Source organism: Sminthopsis crassicaudata, chromosome 4 (assembly GCF_048593235.1).
Source record: "Sminthopsis crassicaudata isolate SCR6 chromosome 4, ASM4859323v1, whole genome shotgun sequence".
NCBI classification, from domain to species: Eukaryota; Metazoa; Chordata; class Mammalia; order Dasyuromorphia; family Dasyuridae; genus Sminthopsis; species Sminthopsis crassicaudata.
In genome coordinates, this window is record NC_133620.1 from 195,401,560 (window position 1) to 195,427,490 (window position 25,931).

At 36.3% G+C, this 25,931-nt stretch overlaps 1 protein-coding gene across 1 annotated transcript in view; it reads right to left on the reverse strand.

Annotated features, from left to right (window-relative positions):
- The window catches only part of LOC141566082 (uncharacterized), a 207,149-nt gene that overhangs the window by 125,653 nt on the left and 55,565 nt on the right, over nt 1-25,931 (reverse strand). The window contains exons 19-21 of the mRNA XM_074310125.1: nt 16,896-17,088; nt 15,789-15,884; nt 7,226-7,353 (exon numbers count right to left, since the gene is read on the reverse strand). Of these exons, the coding sequence (XP_074166226.1) occupies nt 7,226-7,353; nt 15,789-15,884; nt 16,896-17,088 (417 nt within the window). The remainder of the gene's footprint in view (nt 1-7,225; nt 7,354-15,788; nt 15,885-16,895; nt 17,089-25,931) is intronic.

Here is a 25,931-nt window from a genome sequence, read left to right on the forward strand (position 1 = left end):
AGGGAGGGTGTCACTCAATAGCCTCAGGATAAGATTAGGAAAGAGGCATTTCCTCCTTGAATTCAGACTTCTCTAACCTGAACATTTTTGGCTTAAGCATTGATTGAATATGATGCCAGGAGCTGGTCTTATTGGCTATTCAACTTCCTTGACCTCCTTTTACACAAAAGGCCCATTGTTCTTTTATTCAGAGGGGGGAACCAGGGTTCAGTCCGGGGTATGAGTGGTCCCTGCTTGATACACCCTTTTTATCAGAGAAGAGTAATCCAGCTCTCTTTCTTTTTCAAAATGATATGGGCTTTCTCAATCCTTCAACCTCAACTTAACGAAAGTCTGAGATGGGCCCTTGTATAAACTCTTTGTGGACTCTGTCCTGACAGGCCTGAGGCTTTATGAAAACCACAGGATAGTTCTATTCCAAGGCCTCTCTTACATATTTGCAAACTGGAAAGTTTCTGTTTTTCCCTGTGGTCTGGTATTTGTCTAAGGAGGCTTCACAGCATGTCAAATGTCACTTGTATGTGCAGGCTGCTTGGTCAAAGGCCAGTACTCAGGCAAAATTACTTAGTATAGTACATACTCAGGGGAAAGTTTGTTAAAGTGGATAGTTCCTTTTTAAAAATAGATTTTATTTATATCCTTAATTTTTACTTTGCTTAGTTTTCCTTCCACATCCCTACCTCCAATCTTCTGAGAGAGATAACCTTATAAAAACAACTTTTTTTTTTCAAAAAGAAAAAAAAGGAGAAAAATTCAGCAAGGTTGAATTGCTAATGATGAGGAGTAAACTGAGGGTCTTACCCGAGATGGGTCAGTTCCTTTCAAGATGTCTAATTATCTCTCTCCTTCCCAAAGTCCCAAGGGAGGGTCCTTTAGTGAATGAATTTCCCTACTTAAGGCTGTGTAGAAACAAAGTCTTTATTGATTAGAATGGAAACACCGGAGAGCCAGTGGGCAAAATGGCTACAAGGTACAAGGCCAATTTTGCAAAGAATAGATTTTTGAGGACTCTGTTTTATACAAGAGCACAATCATTCAGCCTGAGAGAGATGTAAATAAGATAAGGATTCTCTTGTTATCTTTTGGGGACCGACAGAAGTCTCTTCCCGAAAAGGAATTTCCTGATGGCATTTGGTCTATCTGAGCAGATTAGAATGGGGGCTGTAAAACCCCAGCCAGCTCAGAATGCCCAAACTAGTTTGACCAGATCTTGTATCAAAGGTCCAAGTCCCAAAGGAAGTTAGAGATCAAACAAGGAATATCAAGGGGCTACCACCCCCATCACTCAGTACTCAGTAAATTGTTCAATAAAATGCTCAATACATTAGGAAAAATCTGACATGTGTAATGTTACCCATCCATGGATCCCCACCCCTGGGAAGGAGTGAAAGAGGCATTTCCTTATATTTCTTGTTTAGGATCACTCTTGGTCATAATAATTGTTTTGTGGTAGTTAATTGTTCTTTTCATTTATTTGCATTGTTGAAATTAATCTTGTTTTCTTGGTTCTGTTTACCTCATGTAAATTAAAGTGGACATTTTCAAAGCCATTCATATTTCCTTTACAATAAGTTTCTTGTCTTTATTTTTTAAAAGGTGTTACAAAATAGTATCTCATCTGATTTTTCTTGTGCAGCATGATGAAATAGGTTTAGAAGAATTGCATGTGTTCAACTTATACTGGACTACTTGCTCTCTGGAAGAGGAGAGTGAGGAGGGAGGGAGAAAAATTTGGAACACAAGGTTTTGCAAAAGTGAATGTTGAAAACTATCTTTGCATGTATTTTGAAAAATAAAAACCTATTATTAAACTTGGAAAACATTTTTACAGTTAAAGGTTCTGATAAAGGTCTCATTTCTAAAATATATAGAGAATTAACTCAAATTTATAAGAAATCAAGCCATTCTCCAATTGATAAATGGTGAAAGGATATGAACAGACAATTTTCAGATGAAGAAATTGAAACTATTTGTAGACACATGAAAAGGTGCTCCAAATCACTATTGATCAGAGAAATGCAAATTAAGACCACTCTGAGATACCACTACACACCTGTCAGATTGGCTAAGATGACAGGAACAAATAATGATGAATGTTGGAGGGGCTGTGGGAAAACTGGGACACTGATGCATTGTTAGTGGAGTTGTGAAAGAATCAACTATTCTGGAGAGCAATCTGGAATTATGCCCAAAAAGTTATCAAACTGTGCATACCCTTTGATCCCAGCAGTGCTACTACTTATATCCCAAAAAGATCTTAAAGGAGGGAAAGGGACTCACATGTGCAAAAATGTTTGTGGCAGCTCTTTTTGTAGTGGCCAGAAACTGGAAGTTGAATGGATGTCCATCAATTGGAGAATTATATAATTATTATATAATTGGGTAAATTATGGTATATGAAGGTTATGGAATATTATTGCTCTGTAAGAAATGACCAGCAGGAGGAATACAGAGAGGCTTGGAGAGACTTAAATCAACTGATGCTGAGTGAAATTAGCAGAATCAGGAGATCATTATACACAGCAACAACAATACTGTATGAGGATCAATTCTGATGGAAGTGGCTCTCTTTAACATTGAGATGATTCAAACCAGTCCCACTTGTGCAGTGACAAAGAGAGCCACCTAATCCCAGAGAGAGTACCATGGGAACAGATTATGGAACACAACATAGCATTCTCACCCTCTCTGTTGCTGTTTGCCTGCATTGTGTTTTCTTTCTCAGTTTTTCTTTTTCTTCCTTCATGATCTGATTTTTCTTGTATAACAAGATAATTGTATAAATATGTATACATATGTTGGATCTAAAATGTATTTCAACATATTTAACATGCATTGGACTACCTGCCAGCTAGGGGAGGGTGTGGGAGGGGAAGGAGGGGAAAATTTGCAACAAAAGGTTATGCAAGGGTCAATGTTTGAAAAAGTATTCATGCATATGCTTTGTAAATAAAAAGCTTTAATAAAAAAAAAGTGATAATTAAATTTTTTTCCGGTCTAAGTGAAGAAAAAGCAAAAACCAGAAATAATAAACTTCCAGGATGTGCCCAATCCTTGAATAATATTCAACTTTCCAAATGAGCTCCTATTAGGTGAAAAGTCTCCCCCACACTACCTACCTACACTAGTGCTTGTAATTTCCTTTATAGTCCCTATATACACATTTGTGCTTGGGTATGATGCCATCAGAGAGGTCTAGGGAGCTCTCAGAAGCACCTGATTATTCTGAACAAATAAATTCTCTGTTCCCACAAGTTGGGTTTGTTTAGTATCAATTTACATTGTCTCTTCCTTTCTCAATAAACACACATATTTTAAGAGAAAACTCAGCAAGCTTGGGGAATTTAAATCCTGTTTATAATGATAATTTACATTAATAAAGCACTTTAAGGTTTGCTCTTATATTTTTCTCACGATCACTTTTTGAGTTAAGTAGTGCCAGTATAAAAATCCCCACTTTACAGGTGGGGAAACTGAGGCTTGTGGTTGTGTCACTTGTCTATGGCTATATAGCTAATAAGAATGAGAGCAGGATTCCATAGTCACACTATGAAATTATGCTGCTTGTACAAATATCTTTAACAATTACAAATAGGGAAGTTATGAAGCTGCCCATTTATCTCAATTGGCATTAAAGGGTTCAGAGGGCAGCTGGATGGTCCAGTAAATAGGATGGTGAGTCTGGAGTTGGAAGACCTGAGTTCAAATGTGATCCCAGACCCTTACTACCCATGTGACCCTGGGCAAATCACTTAATCCTATTTGCCTCATTCCTTATCTGTAAAATGAAGGAAATGACAAATCACTCTAGCATCTTTGCCAAGAAAACATTAGAAAACCTATCCCCATGCTCTCACTGCGCAGATGATGGATGAGATAAGTTCAACTGTATCTTCGATTTTAGAAGATTTTTTTTGGACTAAACTTTGTATGTGAGAAAATTCCTCTGTCAATACTGATTGGAATATTCTTTGCAATTTAACAGTTACAGAATCATCCAGGCCCCTGAGAGGCCCTTAAAAGTTTATTATTTCTGGCTTTTGCTTTTTTTTTCACTTAGACCTGAGATATTATTTTGTAATATATTTTTAAAAACAAATTAAAACAAGAAACTTACTGTAAAAGTAATATGAATGGTTTTGAAAGTATTCACTTAAAATGATTTGCCCAGGGTCACATGCCCAGTTAAAAGTCATAAGCAGGACTTGAGACTTACCTGCATTTTCTGGCTCTCTAGTCATTACAATAGATTCTTTGCTGTTTAGATCTGGTTTATAATAAATAAGCTAATAAAAAGGCTCCTTTAACAAAATTATTGCTCTCCTATAAGACTGTTAACTACTTAAGGTCAAGGACTGGGATTTGTCTTGACCTCCTTGAAGGTCTTAGAACTGTAATCTTTGCTGTTCAGTTGTTTTTTCAGTCCTGTTCAAATCTCTGTGACTCCATTTGGGTTTTCTTGGTAAATACACCAGAGTGATTTGCTATTTACAGCTCATTTTACAGATGAGGAAACTGAAGCAAATAGGGTTAAGTGACTTCCCCAGGTTCACATAGCTACTAAGTGTACAAGGACAGATTTACACTCAGGAAGATGAGTCTTCCTGACTCTGCACTCGGCTCTATCCACTGCAGTACCCTGTAAACTACATAGTAATAAAAGGTTTTTTGAACTGAATTTTTTTAGAAAGCTAGATTCTACACTTTGGTATATTTTTATCCAGAATCGGATTAGTGGAAGCAGTTAGACCGTTTCCAGTAATTTTTCAACTCACTTTAAGGCTAATTAGGACAGAAGTAGATGTTTGGCAGTTATGGCCTCCTTGAAGGCCATTGTTAACTCTAGGCAAAATTGAAGTCTGTGATTTATTTTAATCGCCCACATATTTCCAATGACAGACCTTGCATCCAAAGCTTTAGAAAGAGACAGAGAAGCACTGAGAAGGGAGGTGAGAGCTCACTAAGGATAAACAACTGATTGGCATTTTTGCCTAAGGTCAGTCCTGCCTCCATTCTTTAACTGGCATTAATTAACTCTCAAGATTTATGAACATGGATCAGGTTTAATTTGCATTTTAATAATCCCTTTGAATCTAACCGTTGACTAGTCTGGCAGTTAGCTCTGCTGTGTGCAGCCAGGGTCTAGGAAGACTAGGGTTATAGGCTAAGTCCCTAATAAGCCAGTTCTGGAAAAACACAGACTCCCCCAGTTTCAGACCTAAGAGAGCTCCCAAGACCATCCAGTCAAACCTATGTCTGAACAAAAGTTCCTTCCATTACATGCTAGACAATTAGTCATTCAGTTTTTGTTTAAAGATATCCAGTGGTAAGGAGTTCACTGCCTGAAGAAGCCTAACCACTTCTGAATCTCCCCAATTATGAGGAAAATTTTTCCAGGTCCTAAACTTCAACTTGTCTCTTTTTAACTGTAAATTGGAAATACAAAATTTATTTTTCACACCCTTTTGTATTTTCATCCCTAAATATCCTAGGGATGGTATCATGGAAAGAAACTTAGAGATCCAACCCCTTCATTTTACAGATAGAAACTGAGGTGGAGATAGCTAAAATTTGCCTCAAAGTCACAGATAGTGGCAGAACTGGGATTGGAATTCAGGTCCCCCAGTTTAAGGGCAGAGCTCTTTCTATTTCATACTGTTTCCTGTACACAGATTATGATAATAAATATACAGTTAAGAAAGTATTTTTCTAAAATCAAAGATCATCAACTATTTATAACAAACCTTCAAAATAAGGAAGCTGGGTCACTATGGGAGAAGTAGACAAGAAAGTGGATGGTTTAGTACAAACAGATCCTTTGGTCTATCAGCAGATGTTAAGTGAGGCACTGGGTGAGCCAGCCCTTTTAGAGCATTTCATTTACTACACTGCTTTGAGTCCATTAAGAGATCAATAATATTTAATAATGATGATTGAGTAGCCTGTCTTCATTGAATTAAATGTCCTCATGGCTTAATGGGATCAATGATTTTTAAAACTGAGCTCCATTTTCCCCAGAACATAAATTCTCTCTGCCCTTTCTCTTGTCTGTCTTTCTCTCTCTCTCCGCCTTTTCTTTTCCACAAAGATACAATTATTCACTCTGTGTTTGGTTGGCTGAGGATGGGCTTGGCTTGCTTCTCGATGGCTGCTGTGGTCTTTACCACTTCCCATTTCAGATTTGGCTAAAGCCCTTACCTGAGGTGGGGAGGAAGTTGTGCTTTTTTCAGAAAGGGCAAAAATTAACTAAGGATATTCCCATCTCATTGTGTTCCCTTGAATTAGATTCTACATTCTTTTTTACCTTTTGGGAAGTAGGCAGCACAGAGAAGCAAAGTTTCTCATTTGTTTTTCTTTGATGCTTCTTCCAGGTTGAGGGCTGACTTTGGCAGTGACCTATGCCTAAAATGCTCTCCTTCCCCATCCCTGTTTCCTGGCTTCCTCCAAGTCTCAGCTAATATCCTCACTTCCCACTGGAAGATTCCTTTCTTAATGATCTCCTATTTATCCTGCACATATCTTGCCCCTACATATTTATTTGCTTGTTATCTTCCCCATTAGATCATGAGCTCCTTGAAGGCAGGGACTATCATTTGCCTTTATTTGTAGCAAAGAGCCTGGGACACAATAGGCACTTAATAAATGTTCAATGACTGACAGCGATCTTTCACTAATTAATGGTGACCATCCACATTTTCCCCCAAATCTTCATATCTGCATGTTATTCCCAAAAAGCATTTATTAATTTGTCCAATAATCATCAAATAACTTCTGGGATTTAGGGTGTCCTAATTTTTTAAGCTCTAAGTTTCTTCTTATAAACACCTATCTGGGAAACAAGGTAATGAGTAGTCTATGTCTTTGGGAGCAAATCTACTCTCTATTTTCCTGGCTTCTTTCAAAGGCCACTTAAAACCTTACATGGCTTCTACTCATTCCACTTACCACACAAAAACTTGCCAAAAATTTCAAAAGGAAACAAGCCTCCCATCTTATTCTTGAAGTTTTATTCTCTATGACAAATAAGTCCCTAAGAACATATAAGCCATACTGTTCAATTATTTAATTTTGCAATAAAAAACAAAACAAAACACTGGATCATTTTATACTTTACCTTATAAAGAAAAGCTCTCCAAAACTTCTTGAATTTTTGTTTGGGATGGAAACACCCTGAGTATGATAGTGGCTTTAAAATTTCCTTGTCTTTATTAAAAAGGAGAAATACCTGGCGTTTGTTTTCTAGAAGAGTAGTCTCCCAAGTCCATATGTCAAACAGCATTGCAAAGCGATCCACACTTGCATGGGCCCATTCTGGGAGACTGCTGCTCCTGGATTCATTACCCCTTTTGTGGCCTAGGAGAGAGAAGATGATAGGGGGAATGAGTAGAAAAGTACTGAGGTAGTAATTATTATAGATAAATACCCATCTGTTTTTCAGTTCTGTCTTAGTGACTGTATCAAAAGATAACAAACACTTAAGATCATAGGACAATAGATTTAGTACAAAAGGAACTTAGAGATCATTTTATTCAAGTCTCTCATATAAATAAGAAAACTGAGGATCAGAGAAGTCATTGACTTTTCCATAGTAATACTGTAAATAGTAAGACAGGATTTGAACTCATGTCTTTGATTATTTTTTTTACATGACTAAAAAAATGAACCAGGCAACAGGGATTCCATACATATAGTTATAGACATCCACAGAGGAAAAAGCAACAGATAAATAGGAGCTCCTCTTGTTAACTGAAATTATTCTTCAGAAGTGGTGGGTATGGTTTTTTAATTTTATGTTTTACTTTCAACAAAATGATGGAGATATCTGAAAAGTATTTGGTGTAAGTTTATGTAAATCAATTTCTTGAGAAACTGATATTCTTTTAGTTAAATTGCCTAAATCCAAAGTTTAAATTAAAAACATATGAGTGAATTTAAAAGTATTTGTTAAGCATTTACTAGACACTGGACTAAGCACACATATAAAGACAGTCCCCTCCCTCAAGGAGCTCATATTCTCATATGAAAAATGAAAAATGTGAAAGCCCAGAAGTTCTAAGCATTCAGCATCAGGTCTGATGGCAAGGTGCAGGGATCCCTAGATTACATCAACAGGTCAGATGATAGTGCCTAAGAATCTGCTGGGTGTCTACATACAGAGGCAGGACAAATGACAAGACCTAGAGGAATTCAGGATACAAAGCAAATGTTAAGGCCTAGAAAATTTTCATATCATAATGATTAGAATTTTTAATTCACATCTCATCTAAACATGTGAGTAGTCAAGTAGCTAGGATGGGTTCTAGATAACCCATCCAGGTAGGTTCTGAGACAGTGAATAAAGGGGAAAGACAAGGGAGGAAGATATGTCACCTGTTCTGGACAGTTTTGAGTAGTCTGAGGACTTTTTAAAGGAGGAAATAAAAAGGTAAAGGGGAAATTTTTGGTCAAAAACAGATTACCTAAGCCCTCTTTGTAGTGGCCAGAAACTGGAAACTGAGTGGATGCCCATCAATTGGAGAATGGCTGACTAAATTGTGGTACATGAATATTATGGAATATTATTGTTCTGTAAGAAATGACCAACAGGATGATTTCAGAAAGGCCTGGAGAGACTTACATGAACTGATGCCGAGTGAAATGAGCAGGAGATCATTATATACTTCAACAACAATACTATGTGATGATCAATTCTGATGGTTGTGGCCATCTTCAACAATGAGATGAACCAAATCAGTTCCAATAGAGCAGTAATGAACTGAACTAGTTACACCCAGTGAAAGAACTCTGGGAGATGACTATGAACCACTACATAGAATTCCCAATCCCTCTATTTTGTCTGCCTGCATTTTTTATTTCCTTCACAGGCTCATGGTACACTATCTCAAAGTCAGATTCTTTTTGTATAGCAAAATAACTGTATGGACATGTATACATATATTTTATTTAACATATACTTTAACATATTTAACATGTATTGATTGGTCAACCTGCCATCTGGGGGAGGGGGTGGTGAGAAGGAGGGGAAAAATTGGAACAAAGGGTTCTATAATTGTCAATGCTGAAAACTTACCCATGCATATATCTTGTAAATAAAAAGCTATAATAAAAATAAAAAGAAAGAAAGAAAAAAAAAAAACAAAAAAAACAAAAACCAGGTTGCCTAGGTGGTTTCAAGCCAGATCCAATTAAACCAATTCTTTGAGATGTCCTGGTAAGTATTTCTTAGAGGAATTTCTAAAACATTATTTAATTAGGAAAAATGACATTAACCAATTTGGTCAGAAATGAAAACATTTGTCTTCCCCAGATGACATTATTCCTAGTCCTAGTAAAAGGGAACTAACTTTTTGTTAGAGGAAAGAACTCTATGCAAACAGTATCAGTAGAGATTCAGAGTAAATCAGAGAAGATGTGTGGACCAGTGAATATTAACTACATCTGAGTGCAAGAAAATCCTTAATTAGTAACTTTCCTGCCTCTAACATTACATATGGCTGTCATTTCAATTGCTCATGTAACTCAGATAATAATTTGCAGAATTGCTAGTTAATTGAAGTTTGTGATTTGATTGATATAGAAAACTCCTTTTACCAGTGGAGATCAGCACCCATTGTACAATTTGTATTCTTTATGAGATAACTAAGAAAAACAAACAAACAAATAAATAAATAAATAAATGGATGAATGGATGAATGGATGAATGAATGAATAAATAAATAAATGAAGTTTTAAAAATTAAATAAAATTTTAAAAACCCCAGATAACTAAGGCATTAAAAGATTAAATAAGTTGCCCAGACTCACATTACAAGGATATATCTGTGGTAAGACTTGATCCCAGGCCTTATTAAATCTGAAAGTCAGTCTTTATCTACTATGTGAGGCTTCCTCTTGAAGCCTACTAAAAATAACAGATTTTAATAGCTAAAGGTTAACTTACAGATGAAGAAAATACAGTCCCAAAAGGTTGCACAATTTATCCGAGATTACACCACTACTCATAATGAATTCATGTCATCATTAAAATGCTGTAGAATGTAGCATGAGAGTCAGTGTAGAATAGTGTTATTTTAAAAAAGCAAAAAACTTGGAGTTCAAGTTCCATCTCTGATATATAGTGATTGTGTAACTTTTAATAACTTTTGAGTCAGCACCCCAAACAGCTCTCTAAGATTAGAAGGTAGGAAAAAATATTGATCTGTATAGGTAAAGGGAGTCTTCTCATTGAGAATTCCTTATACCAATAAAATCACAATTCAGTCCCCCAAAAAGCTATAACAGCTGCCAATTTTCACCTTCCTAACCCAAATATTTAATCCAAAGTATTTGATCCAAAACATTCCCTTTACCTTTGGATTTTGAAATTCAAAGTTTTCAGTTTCATTCTAAACAAATCGCTGTGTGGGCTTTGAAGGGCTATGCACACTCCCAGGTAGAAAAGGGGCAGACTGCTTCATCTACCACCAACTATCATCTCTTTTTTTTTTTTTTAAATTTTTAATTTTATTTTATAATTATAACATTTTTCACAGTACATATGCATGGGTAATTTTTTACAACATTATCCCTTGCACTTACTTCTATTCAGATTTTTTTCCCTTCCTCCCCCAATCCCCTCCCCCAGATGGCAAGCAGTCTTATATATGTTAAATATATTACAGTATAATGTAGATACAATATATGTGTGTAGAACCGAATGTTTTGTTGCACAGGAAGAATTGGATTCAGAAGGTAAAAATAACAGTTTACATTCATTTCCCAATGTTCCTTTTCTGGGTGTAGCTGGTTCTGTCCATCATTAATCAATTGGAATTGGATTAGCTCTTCTCTATGTTGAAGAAATCCACTTCCATCAGCATACATCCTCGTACAGTATCATTGTTGAAGTGTATAATGATCTTCTGGTTCTGCTCGGTTCACTCAGCATCAGTTGATGTAAGTCTCTCCAAGCCTCTCTGTATTTCTCCTGTTGGTCATTTCTTATAGAACAATAATATTCCATAACATTCATATACCATAGTTTACCCAACCATTCTCCAATTGATGGACATCCATTCATCTTCCAGCTTCTAGCCACTATGAAAAGGGCTGCCACAAACATTTTGGCACATACAGGACCCTTTCCCTTCTCTAGTAGTTCCTTGGGGTATAAGCCCAGTAGTAGTATGGCTGGGTCAAAGGGTATGCACATTTTGATAACTTTTTGGGCATAATTCCAGATTGCTCTCCAGAATGGTTGGATTCTTTCACAACTCCACCAACAATGCATCAGTGTCCCAGTTTTCCCACACCTCCTCCAACATTCATCGTTATTTGTTCCTGTCATCTTAGCCAATCTGACAGGTGTGTAATGATACCTCAGAGTTGTCTTAATTTGCATTTCTCTGATCAATAGTGATTTGGAACACTCTTTCATATGAGTGGAAATAGTTTTAATTTCATCATCTGAAAATTGTCTGTTCATATCCTTTGACCATTTATCAATTGGAGAATGGCTTGATTTCTTATAAATTAAAGTCAATTCTCTGTATATTTTGGAGATGAGGCCTTTATCAGAACCTTTAACTGTAAAAATTTTTTCCCAATTTGTTACTTCCCTTCTAATCTTGTTTGCATTAGTTTTGTTTGTGCAGAAACTTTTTAATTTGGTGTAATCAAAATGTTCTATTTTGTGATCAATAATGGTCTCTAGTTCTCCCTTGGACACAAACTCCTTCCTCCTCCACAAGTCTGAGAGGTAAACCATCCCATGTTCCTCCAATTTATTTATGATTTCGTTCTTTATGCCTAAATCTTGGACCCATTTTGATCTAATCTTAGTATGTGGTGTTAAATGTGGGTCCATGCCTAGTTTCTGCCATACTAATTTCCAGTTTTCCCAGGAGTTTTTGGTCAAATAATGAACTCTTATCCCAAAATTTGGGATCTTTGGGTTTGTCAAAGATTAGATTGCTATTTTTATTCACTATCTTGTCCTGTGAACCTAACCTATGCCACTGATCAACTAGTCTATTTCTTAGCCAATACCAAATGGTTTTGGTGACTGTTGCTTTATAATATAGCTTTAAATCAGGTACACTTAGACCACCTTCCTCTGACTTTTTTTTCATTAGTTCCCTTGCAATTCTCGACCTTTTATTCTTCCATATGAATTTTGTTGTTATTTTTTCTAGGTCATTAAAATAGTTTCTTGGGAGTCTGATTGGTATAGCACTAAATAAATAGATTAGTTTGGGGAGTATTGTCATCTTTATTATATTCGCTCGGCCTATCCAAGAACACTGAATGTCTTTCCAATTATTTAAATCTGACTTTATTTTTGTGGCAAGTGTTTTGTAATTTTGCTCATATAATTCCTGACTCTCCTTTGGTAGATATATCCCCAAATATTTGATACTATCGACTGTTATTTTGAATGGAATTTCTCTTTGTATCTCTTGCTGTTGGATTGTGTTGGTAATGTATAAAAATCCTGAGGATTTATGTGGATTTATTTTGTATCCTGCAACTTTGCTAAAATTCTGAATTATTTCTAATAGCTTTTTAGCAGAGTCTTTGGGGTTCTCTAAGTATACCATCATGTCATCTGCGAAAAGTGACAATTTGATTTCTTCATTTCCTACTCTAATTCCTTGGATCTCTTTCTCGGCTCTTATTGCCAAGGCTAGAGTTTCTAGTACTATATTGAATAGTAATGGTGATAGTGGGCAACCTTGTTTCACTCCTGATCTTACAGGGAAAGGTTCTAGTTTATCACCATTACATATGATGTTTACTGAAGGTTTTAAATATATGCTCCTTATTATTTTAAGGAATAGTCCATTTATTCCTATACTCTCAAGCGTTTTTAGTAGGAATGGATGTTGGATTTTATCAAATGCCTTTTCTGCATCTATTGAGATGATCATATGGTTTTTATTAATTTGATTATTAATATGGTCAATTATACTAATAGTTTTCCTAATATTAAACCAGCCCTGCATTCCTGGTATAAATCCCACTTGGTCATAGTGTATTATCCTGGGGATGATTTTCTGAAGTCTATTTGCTAATATCTTATTTAAGATTTTAGCATCAATATTCATTAAGGAAATTGGTCTATAGTTTTCTTTCTCAGTTTTCGATCTACCTGGTTTAGGTATCAGTACCATGTCTGTGTCATAGAACAACTATCATCTCTTGATGAATATACAGTGCATCTGTTTCTTTTGCCTCTTTTGTGTTTATTTTTCCATAATCATAGAGGAATTAGGAACTTTAGATAGGGGTTACTCAGGTAAACATTGGACCAGACACCCATCAAAGCAATCCCAAGTCCTACCAACAGCCAGAGTCCTAGAAGAGGCAGAAGCAGTAGGCTTCTGAGGTGATCTGCTTAACCTAGGCCAGCAACTGGGATGACTGAGCAAAGGAATTACCAATTTACTAATTATGCCTTACCCAGGAGTAAACACAGTAGAATTTCCTCAAAAGAAAAAAAACTTGGGCCCCATATGTTCCTTATGGTTTTGTTTCATCACTTCATGTTTAAATCTATTTCCCATTAGGGACTGAGTCTGTACAGAGTAGAAAGTGTGCCCTCATTTTGAGAGGATATTTTAACTGTCCTTTTCAGCAAATGTGTTGGTTATACAGTCATTTTAGTCATGTATGATTTTTTGTGATCCCATTTAGGGTTTTCTTGGCAAGGATACTGGAGTAATTTGCTATTTCCTTCTCCAGCTCATTTCACAGATGAGGAAACTGAAGTAAACAGGATTAGGTGACTTGCCCAGGCATAGCTAGTAAGGCTGGATTAGAACACATGAAAATTAATCTTCCTGACTCCAGGCCCAGTGTTCTGTCTACTATTCTGTCTACTATTCCACTTAGCTAGCCCTAATTTTTGGAAATATCTTTTCGTAAAAGCTGGTTGATTAATACTGAAGAAGGCTCAATTGAATAACTGTTACTGGAAGAACTTAGCAAATGGGGGTTTATGAGCTAAATCTTTAAGATTACTCCCTAGAACTGTGTTTCACTCAAACTGGCAAGGGTTCCCACTGCATCCCAATCTCCAATCATTCTGATCTGTTATCTTGACACTGGACTCATATGGCTCCAGAGGAAAAAGTGAAACTGCTGACTTTGCAGTCCCACCTCACCTAAATCTACTTCACTTGCATGGCATGACCCCACCTCCCTGATGTCATGGTCCTCTTCCATTTCTATTAGAAATAATCCACAATTTTAGCAAAGTTGCAGAATACAAAATAAGTCCATATAAATCCTCAGCATTTTTATATGTCACTAACAAAATCCAACAGCAAGAGATACAAAGAGAAATTCCATTTAAAAATAACTATCAATAATATAAAATATTTGAGAATCTATCTGCCAAGGGAAAGTCAGGAACTATATGAGCAAAACTACAAAACACTTTCCACACAAATAAAGTCAGAGCTAAACAATTGGAAAAATATTAAGTGCTCCTGGACAGGTCGAGCAAAAATAATAAAGATGACAATGCTACCTAAACTAATCTATTTATTTAGTGCTATACCAATCAGACTCCCAAAAAACTATTTTAATGACCTAGAAAAAATAATAACAAAATAACAACAAAATTCATCTGGAAGAACAAAAGGTCAAGAATTTCAATGGAACTAATGAAAAAAAAAATCAAATGAAGGTGGCCTAGCTGTACCTGATTTAAAATTATATTATAAAACAGTGGTTTGCTATTGGCTAAGAAATAGTCCAGTTGATCAGTGGAATAGGTTAGGTTCACAGGACAAAATAGTCAATAATTATAGCAATCTAGTGTTTGATAAACCCAAAGACCCAGCTTTTGGGATAAGAATTCATTATTTGACAAAAATTGCTGAAAAAATTGGAAATTAGTATGACAGAAACTAGGCATTGACCCATACTTAACACCATACACAAGATAAGATCAAAATGGGTTCATTATCTCAAAGAATGAGATTATAAATAAATTAGAAGAACATAGGATAGTTTACCTCTCAGACCTGTGAAAGAGGAAAGAATTTGTGACCAAAGAAGAACTAGAGATCATTACTGATCACAAAATAGAAAATTTTGATTATATTAAATTAAAAAGTTTTTGTACAAATAAAATGTGGACAAGATTAGAAGGGAAGCAATAAACTGGGAAAACATTTTTACAGTTAAAGGTTCTGATAAAGGCTTCACCTGCAAAATATATAGAAAATTGACTCTAATTTATAAGAAATCAAGCCATTCTCCAACTGATAAATGGTCAAAGTATATTAACAGACAATTTAATATGAAGAAATTGAAACTATTTTTAGTCATATGAAAAGGTATTCCAAATCATTATTGATCATAGAAATGCAAATTAAAACAACTATGAGATACCTGTCAGATTGGCTAAAATGACAGGAAAAGATAATGACAAATGTTGGAGGGGATGTAGGAAAACTGGGATACTGGTGCATTGTTGGTGGAGTTGTGAACAGATCCAACCATTCTGGAGAGCAATTTGGAACTATGCTCAAAAATGCTATCAAACTGTGCATACACTTTGACCCAGTAGTATTATACTGGGCTTATATCACAAAGAGATCTTAAAGAAAGGAAAGGGACCTGTACGTGCCAAAATATTTGTGGCAGCCCTTTTCATAGTGGCCAGAAACTGGAAACTGAGTGGATGCCCATCAGTTGGAGAATGGCTGAATAAGTTATGGTATATGAATGTTATATAATATTATTGTTCTGTAAGAAATAACCAGCAGGATGATTTCAGAGAGGCTTGGAGAGACTTACATGAACTGATGCCAAGTGAAGTGAGCAGAACCAGGAGATCATTATACACTTCAACAACAATACTATATGAGGACCAATTTTGATGGAAGTGGATATCTTCAACAATGAGAGGATATAAATCAGTTACAATTGATCTGTAATGAACAGAACCAGCTATACCCAAAGAAAGAACACTGGGAAAGGAGTATGGACCACAACATAGCATTTAAACTCTTTCTGTTATTATTTGCTTGCATTTTTGTTTTTTCTTCTCAGGTTATTTTTACCTTCTTTCTAATTCTAATCTTTCTTTTTCAGCAAGATAACTGTATAAATATGTACACATATATTGTATTTAACATATACTTTAACATATTTAACATGTATGGGACTACCTTTTGGGGGGGGTGGAGGAAAGGAGGGGAAAAGTTGAAACAGAAGTTTTTGCAAAGGTCAGTGTTGAAAAATTACCCATGCATATGTTTTGTATATAAAAAGCTATAATAAAAAATCAAAAACAAAAAAAATAAACTACTCTTGCAAAAAAAAAACTTTAAAAAGAATGCATGTACATATACCCTATATGTGTAATATAACAGAAGGATGGGCAATTGGGAGCCCTATAAGGACACCAGGAGTTTATATAGGTACTAATCTGTCATGTATTGCCTTCAGTAGAATGTAAGCAGACTATTTTTCATTTTGTCTGTGTTCCAACACTCAGCACACTGTCTTACATGTATATTTTGGACTGAAACTATGATTGCATTGGTACAGGAACTCCCTATATAAAAACTCCTATCTATATAGATTGGCATCTTCTTTACATCTTATATTCTAAATCATTGTTTACTAAGTGCTTGTTGAGTTGGACTACTTTGGGTCTGAGCTGAGCCAGCCCTCATTAGTAAGATTATAGAACTTAATAAGCTGGATATTGTCTCTATATTCCCTCCTCTCCCAGCCTGGCCATCTTCTCTCTCTGTCTGTCTTTATCTCTATGTCTCTGTTTCTGTCCGTCTGTCTCTCAGGCGAGGGGCCTATTATTTGATCTTTGTAGAGAGGAGATATCTTATCCTTCTCTTTAGGGAAAGCAGTTAAAGTTTCGATTTTGAGCAGGCATCTTACTTTTTTCTTTCTCAATGTAATGGCTCACTACGAGCAGTAGCTGGCTCTCCAGTTCCTCCAGATCATGTAAGGCACAGTCATACATCACATAAGCTCCCTGCTGGTCCTGAACATGGATGTATCCATCACCCAGAGTGTAGAAGTCATCCTGATTCTCCACTTCTGAGAATTCCATGAATTGGGTGCTCTGGACCTAAGGGACAACCAACAGCTAAAGTCATCAGGAAAAGGACAGTCATATATTCAAGCTAGGACAGGGTGCCCCCCAGTGGACCCAATGGCATGACTTTGCCTTCAGTTGATATGTCAGGATGTTTTACCAGACTCAGAATACGCAGAAAATTAGAAGATCTGAATTACATTGAAATAGAAGACTTGTGGGTCTCTTCTAGCTCAGAATCTAGGATCTTGTGAATGCCTGAAAGGGGGTGTTGAGATTAATATTCTAGCTAATCAAGAAAATTATTTCATTTTTTACTTTTATTGAAACATTGTCTTAAAATACACAAAGCTCTCTTCTGCTTCCAGAAATATAATATCCTGAAGATATTTGTACTTTTTTGAGTGCTGATGATCATTTTCTCTAAAATTCATCATTTTGAAAGTATCATTTCTCTTTCTGTCCGTTTCCTTTGATTCTTGGCAGTACAAGCACCTTTGTCACTTAACTCTTTATCTCGTTTGTTCCTAGGTGTTTGCCTGTTGTCTTTCCATTAGACTATAAGATCCTTAAGAGAAAGGTCTGGCTTTTTGTTTTTGTTCTTCTTTGCATCCATAGCACTTAGCACAAACATTTGTTGACTTGAATTTCAGATCTCCCTGTACATTACTTTTAATTCTAGAGCATGGTAGAAGATAAACATGTATCTGACCATGGCTGGCCATGTTATTATTGTTATTATTGATCAGTCATTTCAATCCTTATTGTTGTGACCCTATTTAGGGTTTTCTTAGCAAGGATACTGGAGTATTTTGCTATTTTCTTCTCTAGCTTATTTTACAGATGAAGAAACTGAGGCAAACAGGGAGAAATGACTTGCTTAGGATTACCCAGCTAGTAAGTGTCTGAGGTTAGATTTGAACTTCTTGACTCTGGCCCCACTGCACCACTAGCTGCTTACACTGATCATAGATTATATCTGTAGTGGCATATGGTCTTTGGATAGTTCAGTTTAGGTAATTATAACCATAATTTTTTTAACCTGCATTTTAAGTTCTTGGATTTTTTTTAGTGTCTTAGAAAGAGCACTACATTTGGCGCCAAGTTTGGATTCAAGGTAGCAGCTGTATCTGTGTTATTGGTGCAAATTGATTAAATTCTCTGTCTTTACATTTTTTTATCTGTCTTACAAATTGGTCAATACAGGATTTAGAACTAGAGGATACTTGAGTGACCATTTGGACCAAATTTAACAGATTTCTAAAGTCCCTTCCAGCTTTAAACCCTAGGATCTTATGAAATCTATCTTTACACAATATATAACATTACATAATATATAGCATTATGTACTAGACAAATTTATTTTCCTCTCTATGAACATCTGGTCTCATTTTCACTAGAGTTTAGTGCCATGATTTAAAGAAAAACATAAACATTATTTTCATCCAATGTCTCATAATCTACAGTTTCTCATGCAATAATTCTTATTACATGAAAAGCTTAGCTAAGTAAAGCAGTATATTGTTTGGATGGAATCCCATTACATCTGAAATTTTAGGCAATCTTTTTTTGGATGTGAATGGGCTTGTTGATTGATTTATGTAAGGAGAAATCACATGGTATGGGGCTATGGAAATTTGTCTAGAAGTCTTAAAAAAACCAATCTAACAAAACAAGAAGGATTCTTTTTTTCTGGTATGGTCATGTGGTTTTGCCAGAGAGATGAAGATGAACTAGCTCATCTATTCAGGTTTCTTCATAGGATGTAGAGCTTGGAAGAACTTTAGAGATTATCTAGTTCAATCAATTTATTTTACAGATTAGAAAATCCTGAAAAGGTTAAGTGAATTAAAATATTCAAGTGGTAGACTAGAAGCAATAAGTGAGCAGATTATTTACAAAAATTTTTTTCAATGTGAGAATTTTACACACTAGGAATCTGCAAATGATATTTACGCGTATATCTTATATAAGTACTCACACCAACCAAAATAAGCACATTTTCATGGTTGGGGCTGCAAGTGACTCGTCAAATTTACATAGAAAAATTGTAAAGTTAGTCATTCAATTAAGATTTTCTGTTTTTCTACTACTTATATACCTTTCTTCTATAAACTTTACAACTGATACTTACATATGGAAAATCACTCTCAGTATTCTTGGGAGTAAAGTACATATAATAATATAATGTAGCACTTTAAGGTTTGTAATGAATTTTACAAACAATCTCACTTTATCCTCACAATAACCTTGAGAAGAAAATATTATTACTATTATTTTAATAGCTAACATGTAATTATAGCCCATTAAAATTTGCAAATATCTTTACATATGTTATTTAATTTGTAAATGTAATGTACCTGTAAATACATGGAGAGATAACTAAGTAGCACTCAGGATAGAGCATTGGTTCTGGATTTAGGAATAGTTCAAATAATACCTCTTAAACTTACCAGTTGTCTAACCCTAGTCATATCATTTAATCTCTGCTAGAGTTTCCTTATCTGCAAAATGAGAGCAATAATAGCACCTATTTCTTATGAGTTGTGAGGATTAAATGAGATCATATTTATAAAGTATTTGCAACCCTTAAAGGGCTTATATAAATGCTAGCTATTATTGTTGTTGTTCACATTTTCATTCCAATGAAAAATGAATAAATGCAATTAAAACAACACCAAAAGTCAGCCAAGTTCAGTTTAATTGCAATGACCAACCTTGGTCCCAGAGAACAGATGGAAACAAATTTCCCTTCTCTCAGGAGAGAGGAAACTCAGGGCAGGAATCCATATATATTATTATCTATGAGTACAAACATCCTTTTTTAAGCCTTTGATTAGAGTGAGATGGGGCCAGAAAGGCAGGAGAGGCTGTGCTCTTGGGCACAAAATCACTTTCTTTCCTCACCAAATCCCAATATTTTCTGCTTCATTTTAAAAGTGGTTCAGGAAATTATTTTAGACAACAGACAAAGCTATCTTGGTTCAGTGGGAAGAGTTTAGGATTTGAAGTCACAGGATGTGGATTTGTATCTAAATCTACTACTTTATCATCTCTACATTATTATGAATAAATGTACCTTTTATGTACCAGGTACAGTGCGGAGCCTTGAGTAGGAAAAGAAAGGCAAAAACAAACAAACAAAACAAAACAACAACAACAACAACAAAAAAAAAAAAAATCCCAGCTCTCCAGAAACTCACAGTCTAATGTGGGGAGACTACAGGCAAACAACCATGAATAAACAAAATAGAGATAGGATTAATTGAAGATGATCTCAGAAGGAAGAAACAAGCATTAAGCAACAAATCTCTTAACTCTCTAGGCCTCAGGTCTTCATCTGAAAAATAAGAAAGAACAGATAACCTTTAAAACACTTTCTGGGGAAGCTGGATGGCATAGTAACCTAGAGTCAGGAAGATTCAACTTCCTGAGTTCAAATGTGATCCCAGATACTATATGTCTGTGTGACCCTGGGCAAGTCATTTAACTCTGTCTCCATTTTCTCATCTGTAAAATGAGCTGGAGAAGGAAATGACAAACCCCTCCAGTATCTTCACCAAGAAAATCCCAAATAGGATCATGGAGAATTGGACACAACTGAAATGACTGAACAACAGTAAAAAATCCTTTCTAATTCTGAACCTATGATCCTATGACATATCAAAGTTGTGTTGCTGTGCTATGTATAGCAATAAAATAGCAATGATTGACCTTGACAAGCGCTACAGCATAATTTTTTCCTATTCTATCTCCAAGGCCTCCCAGTATCTTTCTCAGAGCAGTCATTAATCTATATGACTGCAAATAAATGATTGTGCTCTGGCAAGCCTAGCTATTTTAGGAAGAAATATTTCCCAGTGATAGGATCTTAGACTTTAGATCTGGGATCAATAACATCAACAAACATTTCCTAAATGCCTCGGATGCAGGTGAGTGGCACAACATACAGAACATGGGACTTGGAGTCAAGAAGACTTAAGACAAAATCTTGCCCTCAGATACATATTAACTATGCAATACCAAGAAAGTACCTTAAGCTTTCTTTGGCCTCAGTTTCCTCATTTGTAAGATGGACATAATAATAATCCTTATCTCATAGGGTTGCTGGGAAGAATCAATGAGATCATATATGTAAAGTGTTTGGCTAGCCTTAAAATTCCATGTAAATTATTTCTTATCAGGGACTGTGTGCTAGATGCTGGTGACATAAAGACAAAAATGAACCAGCTTCTAGACTTCAATCTAATGGGGGTGGGGGAAGTAGATAGCATGTAAGTCAGAGACTATATCGTCTAATCCTCTCTTTTTACAAATAAGGAAACTGAGACTGAAAAGTTAAGTGACAAGATTACACAGATTGTAAGTAGCAGAGTTGGGATTCAAACCTTTGAACCTAAATCCTATTTTTTTCTTCTTGTCTCTCTAGTAACTATAAGTGAACATATAAAAACAAATCAGTCAAAATTTAAAATAATAAAATTAGATGGAAAAACTAATAAATAAAACTAATTATAAATGCTACAGTGTCACAGATTTAGAACTAGAAGGGGCTATGGAGGCTACTGAGTTCAATGCTCTCAATTTACAGATGAGAAAACTGAAGCACAGAGCAGTTTAGTGATTTGCTCAGCATCACATAACTAGGATGGTTCAGAAATAGGGCTTGACCCTGAGTCTTCCCTCCTCCATACCACATTTCCTCTAGAAATTTTCTTAATTTTTTTCATTATGGAACCTTTGGCAATCTGATGAAGCTTATATAGGACTCTTTTCAGAATAAAGATTTTTTGTTTTGTTTTTAATTCTTAAAGGAAGGAAATTCTAAATTTCAGTTAAAGCTTGGTGGAAGTAAAAATATAAACTTTTTCCCTTCCAAATTTGTAGACCATCCAAGTTAAGAACTTCTGCTGTAGTTTCTAAGTCATCATCAAATCTTGTTTTTCTCAAATTGAAGAGAGCTTTTATGGCAATCCATTTCTAAGCGATGCCCACTGTTCACAATCAAAGGGAGACGTCACTGGACTCCCTTGCTCGGCAAACATATCTTAGTGCAGCCTTTGAGAGAGCTCCTAATTCAAGAGACCCTTTGAATTAGCTTTTGTTTTCCTCTATTTAATTAAAATAATGCCAAAAGTTTCTGGGGGTAGTTTTTACCAAAATTTGCTCTGGAACAATACTGGGGAGAAAAAAAAAAAGGTATGGCAAGGTCTTATGGAGCCACATATATAACTTTGAAAGACTTATTAATGCTTGACCACTTCAAAAATAGTAGTAATAGTGTTGTGCTTGGCAGTGCTGGAGAGGGAGAATTGGGGTGAAAGGCACCTTTGATTCCCATGGCACTTCTCTCCTGAAAAACGAAAATGTGCCTGATTTTTATCCAAAGGACTGAATGATTCACTCGTTCTATTTATTCATTCATTCAATAAATCTTTCACAGTGTCCTTAGGTAGGCTGTGTTTTGCCAAATATAATTTCACATGAATGGGGTCATGATGCAGTGGAAAGGGCCCTGGAGTCAGGAATACCGGGCTTGTGTAAAAAGAGGACAACAATACTTAACAGTTTCTGCCTCAATGAGTGGCTGTGAGGCTCAGATGGAAATGCTTGCAAACTGCTTGGCAAATCTTAAAATGCTATGGAACTGCCTGCTAGTATGCTCCTTCTCCCCTGCCCCTTCTTTCTCCTTTTCCTCCTCTTCTTCTCCAAGTTTTTTCAATCTCTACAACTTATGATACTCTGATCCCAAAGCCAGAGAACCAGATGGAAAGAGGGGGGGGGGGGGGCTGAGTTCAGATCCTAGCTCTGCCACTTACTAGCCCATCTCTCCACCCGGGGGGGCCCTTTTCTCCATTCTTTTTTTTTTTTTTTGAGGCTGGGGTTAAGTGACTTGTCCAGGGTAACACAGCTAGGAAGTGTTAAGTGTCTGAGACCAGATTTGAACTCCGGTCCTCCTGAATTCTCACTGCGCCACCTAGCTGCCCCCCTTTTCTCCAATCTAAGGAAAACTCCCTGGGCAGCCAAGTGCTCCTACCTCTCCAGGCATCAGACTTTCCCTCCCAAGCCACAGAAGTCCCCTCACCCTGGAGGTGTTTTCCACTGTTGGACTTCCCACACTGAGCAGACTCTCTGCCTCTTCTTCTGATTGGTTGGTTCTCCTAGACCCTCCATTTTATGGGAAAATGTCCAGGCTACCCATGTTTTTATTCCTCTCCTCTAAAGATAGATGGTGCTATAGTGGACAGATCACTGGTCCTGAAGTCAAAAAGAACCGAGTTTAAATCTAGCCTCAGATGCTTTCTAGCCAGTTTCTAGCTATGTGATCCTGGACATTTAACCTCTGCCTCAGTTTCACTGACTATAAAATGGGGATAGTAAGAGTCCCAAGATTGTTGGGAGGATCAAATGAGATAATGATTATTAAGTCCTAAGCATAGTACTGAAAAGACCCCACCAAGAAGGCCTTGTCCCTAGTGTCTAGGTGGGTCTCAGGGAGGAATACTAACAGGATTATCCTTTCCCAATTTCTAGGACTGACAGAATTATTTTGAACTGAATGTTTACAATCAAGAGGCCAAGCTTCCAAGGTAATTTTGTATAATGACCACTGGCATACTTTGCTCTGAGTCCTTCCCTATAAAAGGTCCCCTCCCCCTTTTCCTTTGTGAGCTCCTCTAGGAAACTTAAAAGGCATCATAATAAACCTTTCGCCCCTTGACTCAAAGATGGCTCCTGCCGTGAATTTTCCATGGACAACTGACTCTCCACCTTCATGACTTCTTGGATTCCATCAGTACCTGATATAGGGTAAGCGTTATAGAAATCTTAGCTGTTGTTATTATTACTAGTTGTGTGACCTGGGCAAGTTGTTTTACCTCAGTTTCCTCATCTATAAAGTGGTAATAATGCTAGCACCTACCTAGGAGGGTTATTTTGAGGATCAAATGTTGTACCATAGTTCTCCTTTAATGTCTGGACCCAGTTTTCCTAATAGTCCTATTCAGTTACTCTGCCTCAGGTTATAACTATAACCTCTTAATGTTTGATGGGATAAAAGTCTTTATCCACTTTAGACATCATTAGGACATCAGGAGCCTGTCCAGTACCTCCCATTAGGTCATCCTAGGTTCCTTCCCCCATTAGGTCATCCCCATCTAGGTACCTCCCCCATTATGTCATTGTTCTTGTGACCCTATAAAAGAATCTTGTTCACAGCTTGATTCTTTGAGACAATAGTCTTGTTCAGTCCTGGGATCGAACCATGGATCCATTTGGTCCCAGTGAATCTCTCCCCCCATTTAATAAATTATTAAATTGTTCTCTAATCTCTATCTTGCTCAGTTTCTCCGGCATTTCAAAAGAAGAGAATATTTGTAAAGTACTTAGTACAGCAGCTGGAAAAATAGTAAGTGCTTAATATATGCTTGTTTCCTTCCTTTCTCTTACCCCTTTTTGGTCTTCCTTTTATGTATTGTTTTGCTGCTGCTGTTATTGTTGTGTCCAACTCTTTGTAAGCTTGTACATATGATATTCTTGGCAAAGATGCTGCAGTGGTTTGTCAATTCCTTCTCCCGTGCATTATGGCAAACAAAGGTTAAGTCACTGTTCCACAGTGTCCCACAGCCAGTGAGAATCTGAAGTTGGATTTGAACTTAAGAGGTTATCCTGAGTCTAGGTCCAGAACTCTGCACTGAGCCTCCTAGTTGCCTCATGTTTCAGTACCCTGAGATCAGGGGCAGTCCTTTTTTGTTTATATTTGTATTTTTAGCACTTAGCATAGTGCTTTATAAGTCACTATTTACTTACTGAGTCTAAGGTATCTTCCAGCTCCAAATCTATCACAATGTCTGGCACTAAATTAAGTAAGCGCTCACTCATTTCTTTTTGATTTGACTATGAAACTATGCATCACTAAAATGGCCTCAGACATATTCAAACAATTCAGAGAGCAAATCTCAAGGAGAGAATATAAATCAAGACTGTGGTTCCAGTTCTGCTACGTTGAGTAAAGCCAGCAAATATTTCTCTTGGCATCAGTTAATTTGTGGCCTTCCATCGTCATTCCTAAAACATCAGGTTATTTTCTAATGCCACTGAGCAGCTCTGCTTGCTGCCTTCCTCTTACTTCTCCAAACACAATATTGAAGAAACAACTTTCTAGACCACAAAACCCAGTGAAGGAAGGTCAGAATTGGGTCATTAGCACAAAATTAAAGTAAAGGGAAATAAAGAAATCTCATGTGAGTGACTGAGCTGTAGCCCTGCTTGGATACATAGAGCTGATGTAGCCCATGAGAGTCTGATGTACACAAGTAAACCCCCATTTCAGAGGAAGGAAATGCTGGAAGGTAAGGGCATAAGGTTCTATAGTTTTAGAGCTGGAGAAGTCCTTAGGATCACATGAGGAATGACAGTCCTGAATCTGAACTGGGTTTCCTTGATTCCAAACTTCCCAGTGCATCATTTTGCCATTTCCCCAACTGTTTATTCCATGTTTTGTTATCACAGATGATGAAATTATTTTCAATATATATTGGTTTATGAATTATATTGGGTAAGAAAAGAAAAATAAGAACAAAAGGGAAAAACCATGAGAGAGAAAAAAACAGAAAAGAGAAATGAACATTCAATCCCCATAGCTGGTTTTTTTTGTTTGTTGTTTGTTTTTTTCTGGATACAGATGGCATTTTTTGTTCAAAGTCTATTGGATCACTGAACCACTGAGAAGAACCAAGTCTTTCATTATTGATCATTGCACATTCTTGCTGTTACTGTGTACAACATATTCCTGGTTCTTCTTGTTTCCCTCAACATCAGTTCATGTAAATTTTTCCAGGCCTTTCTAAAATCAGTTTGTTCATCATTTTTTATAG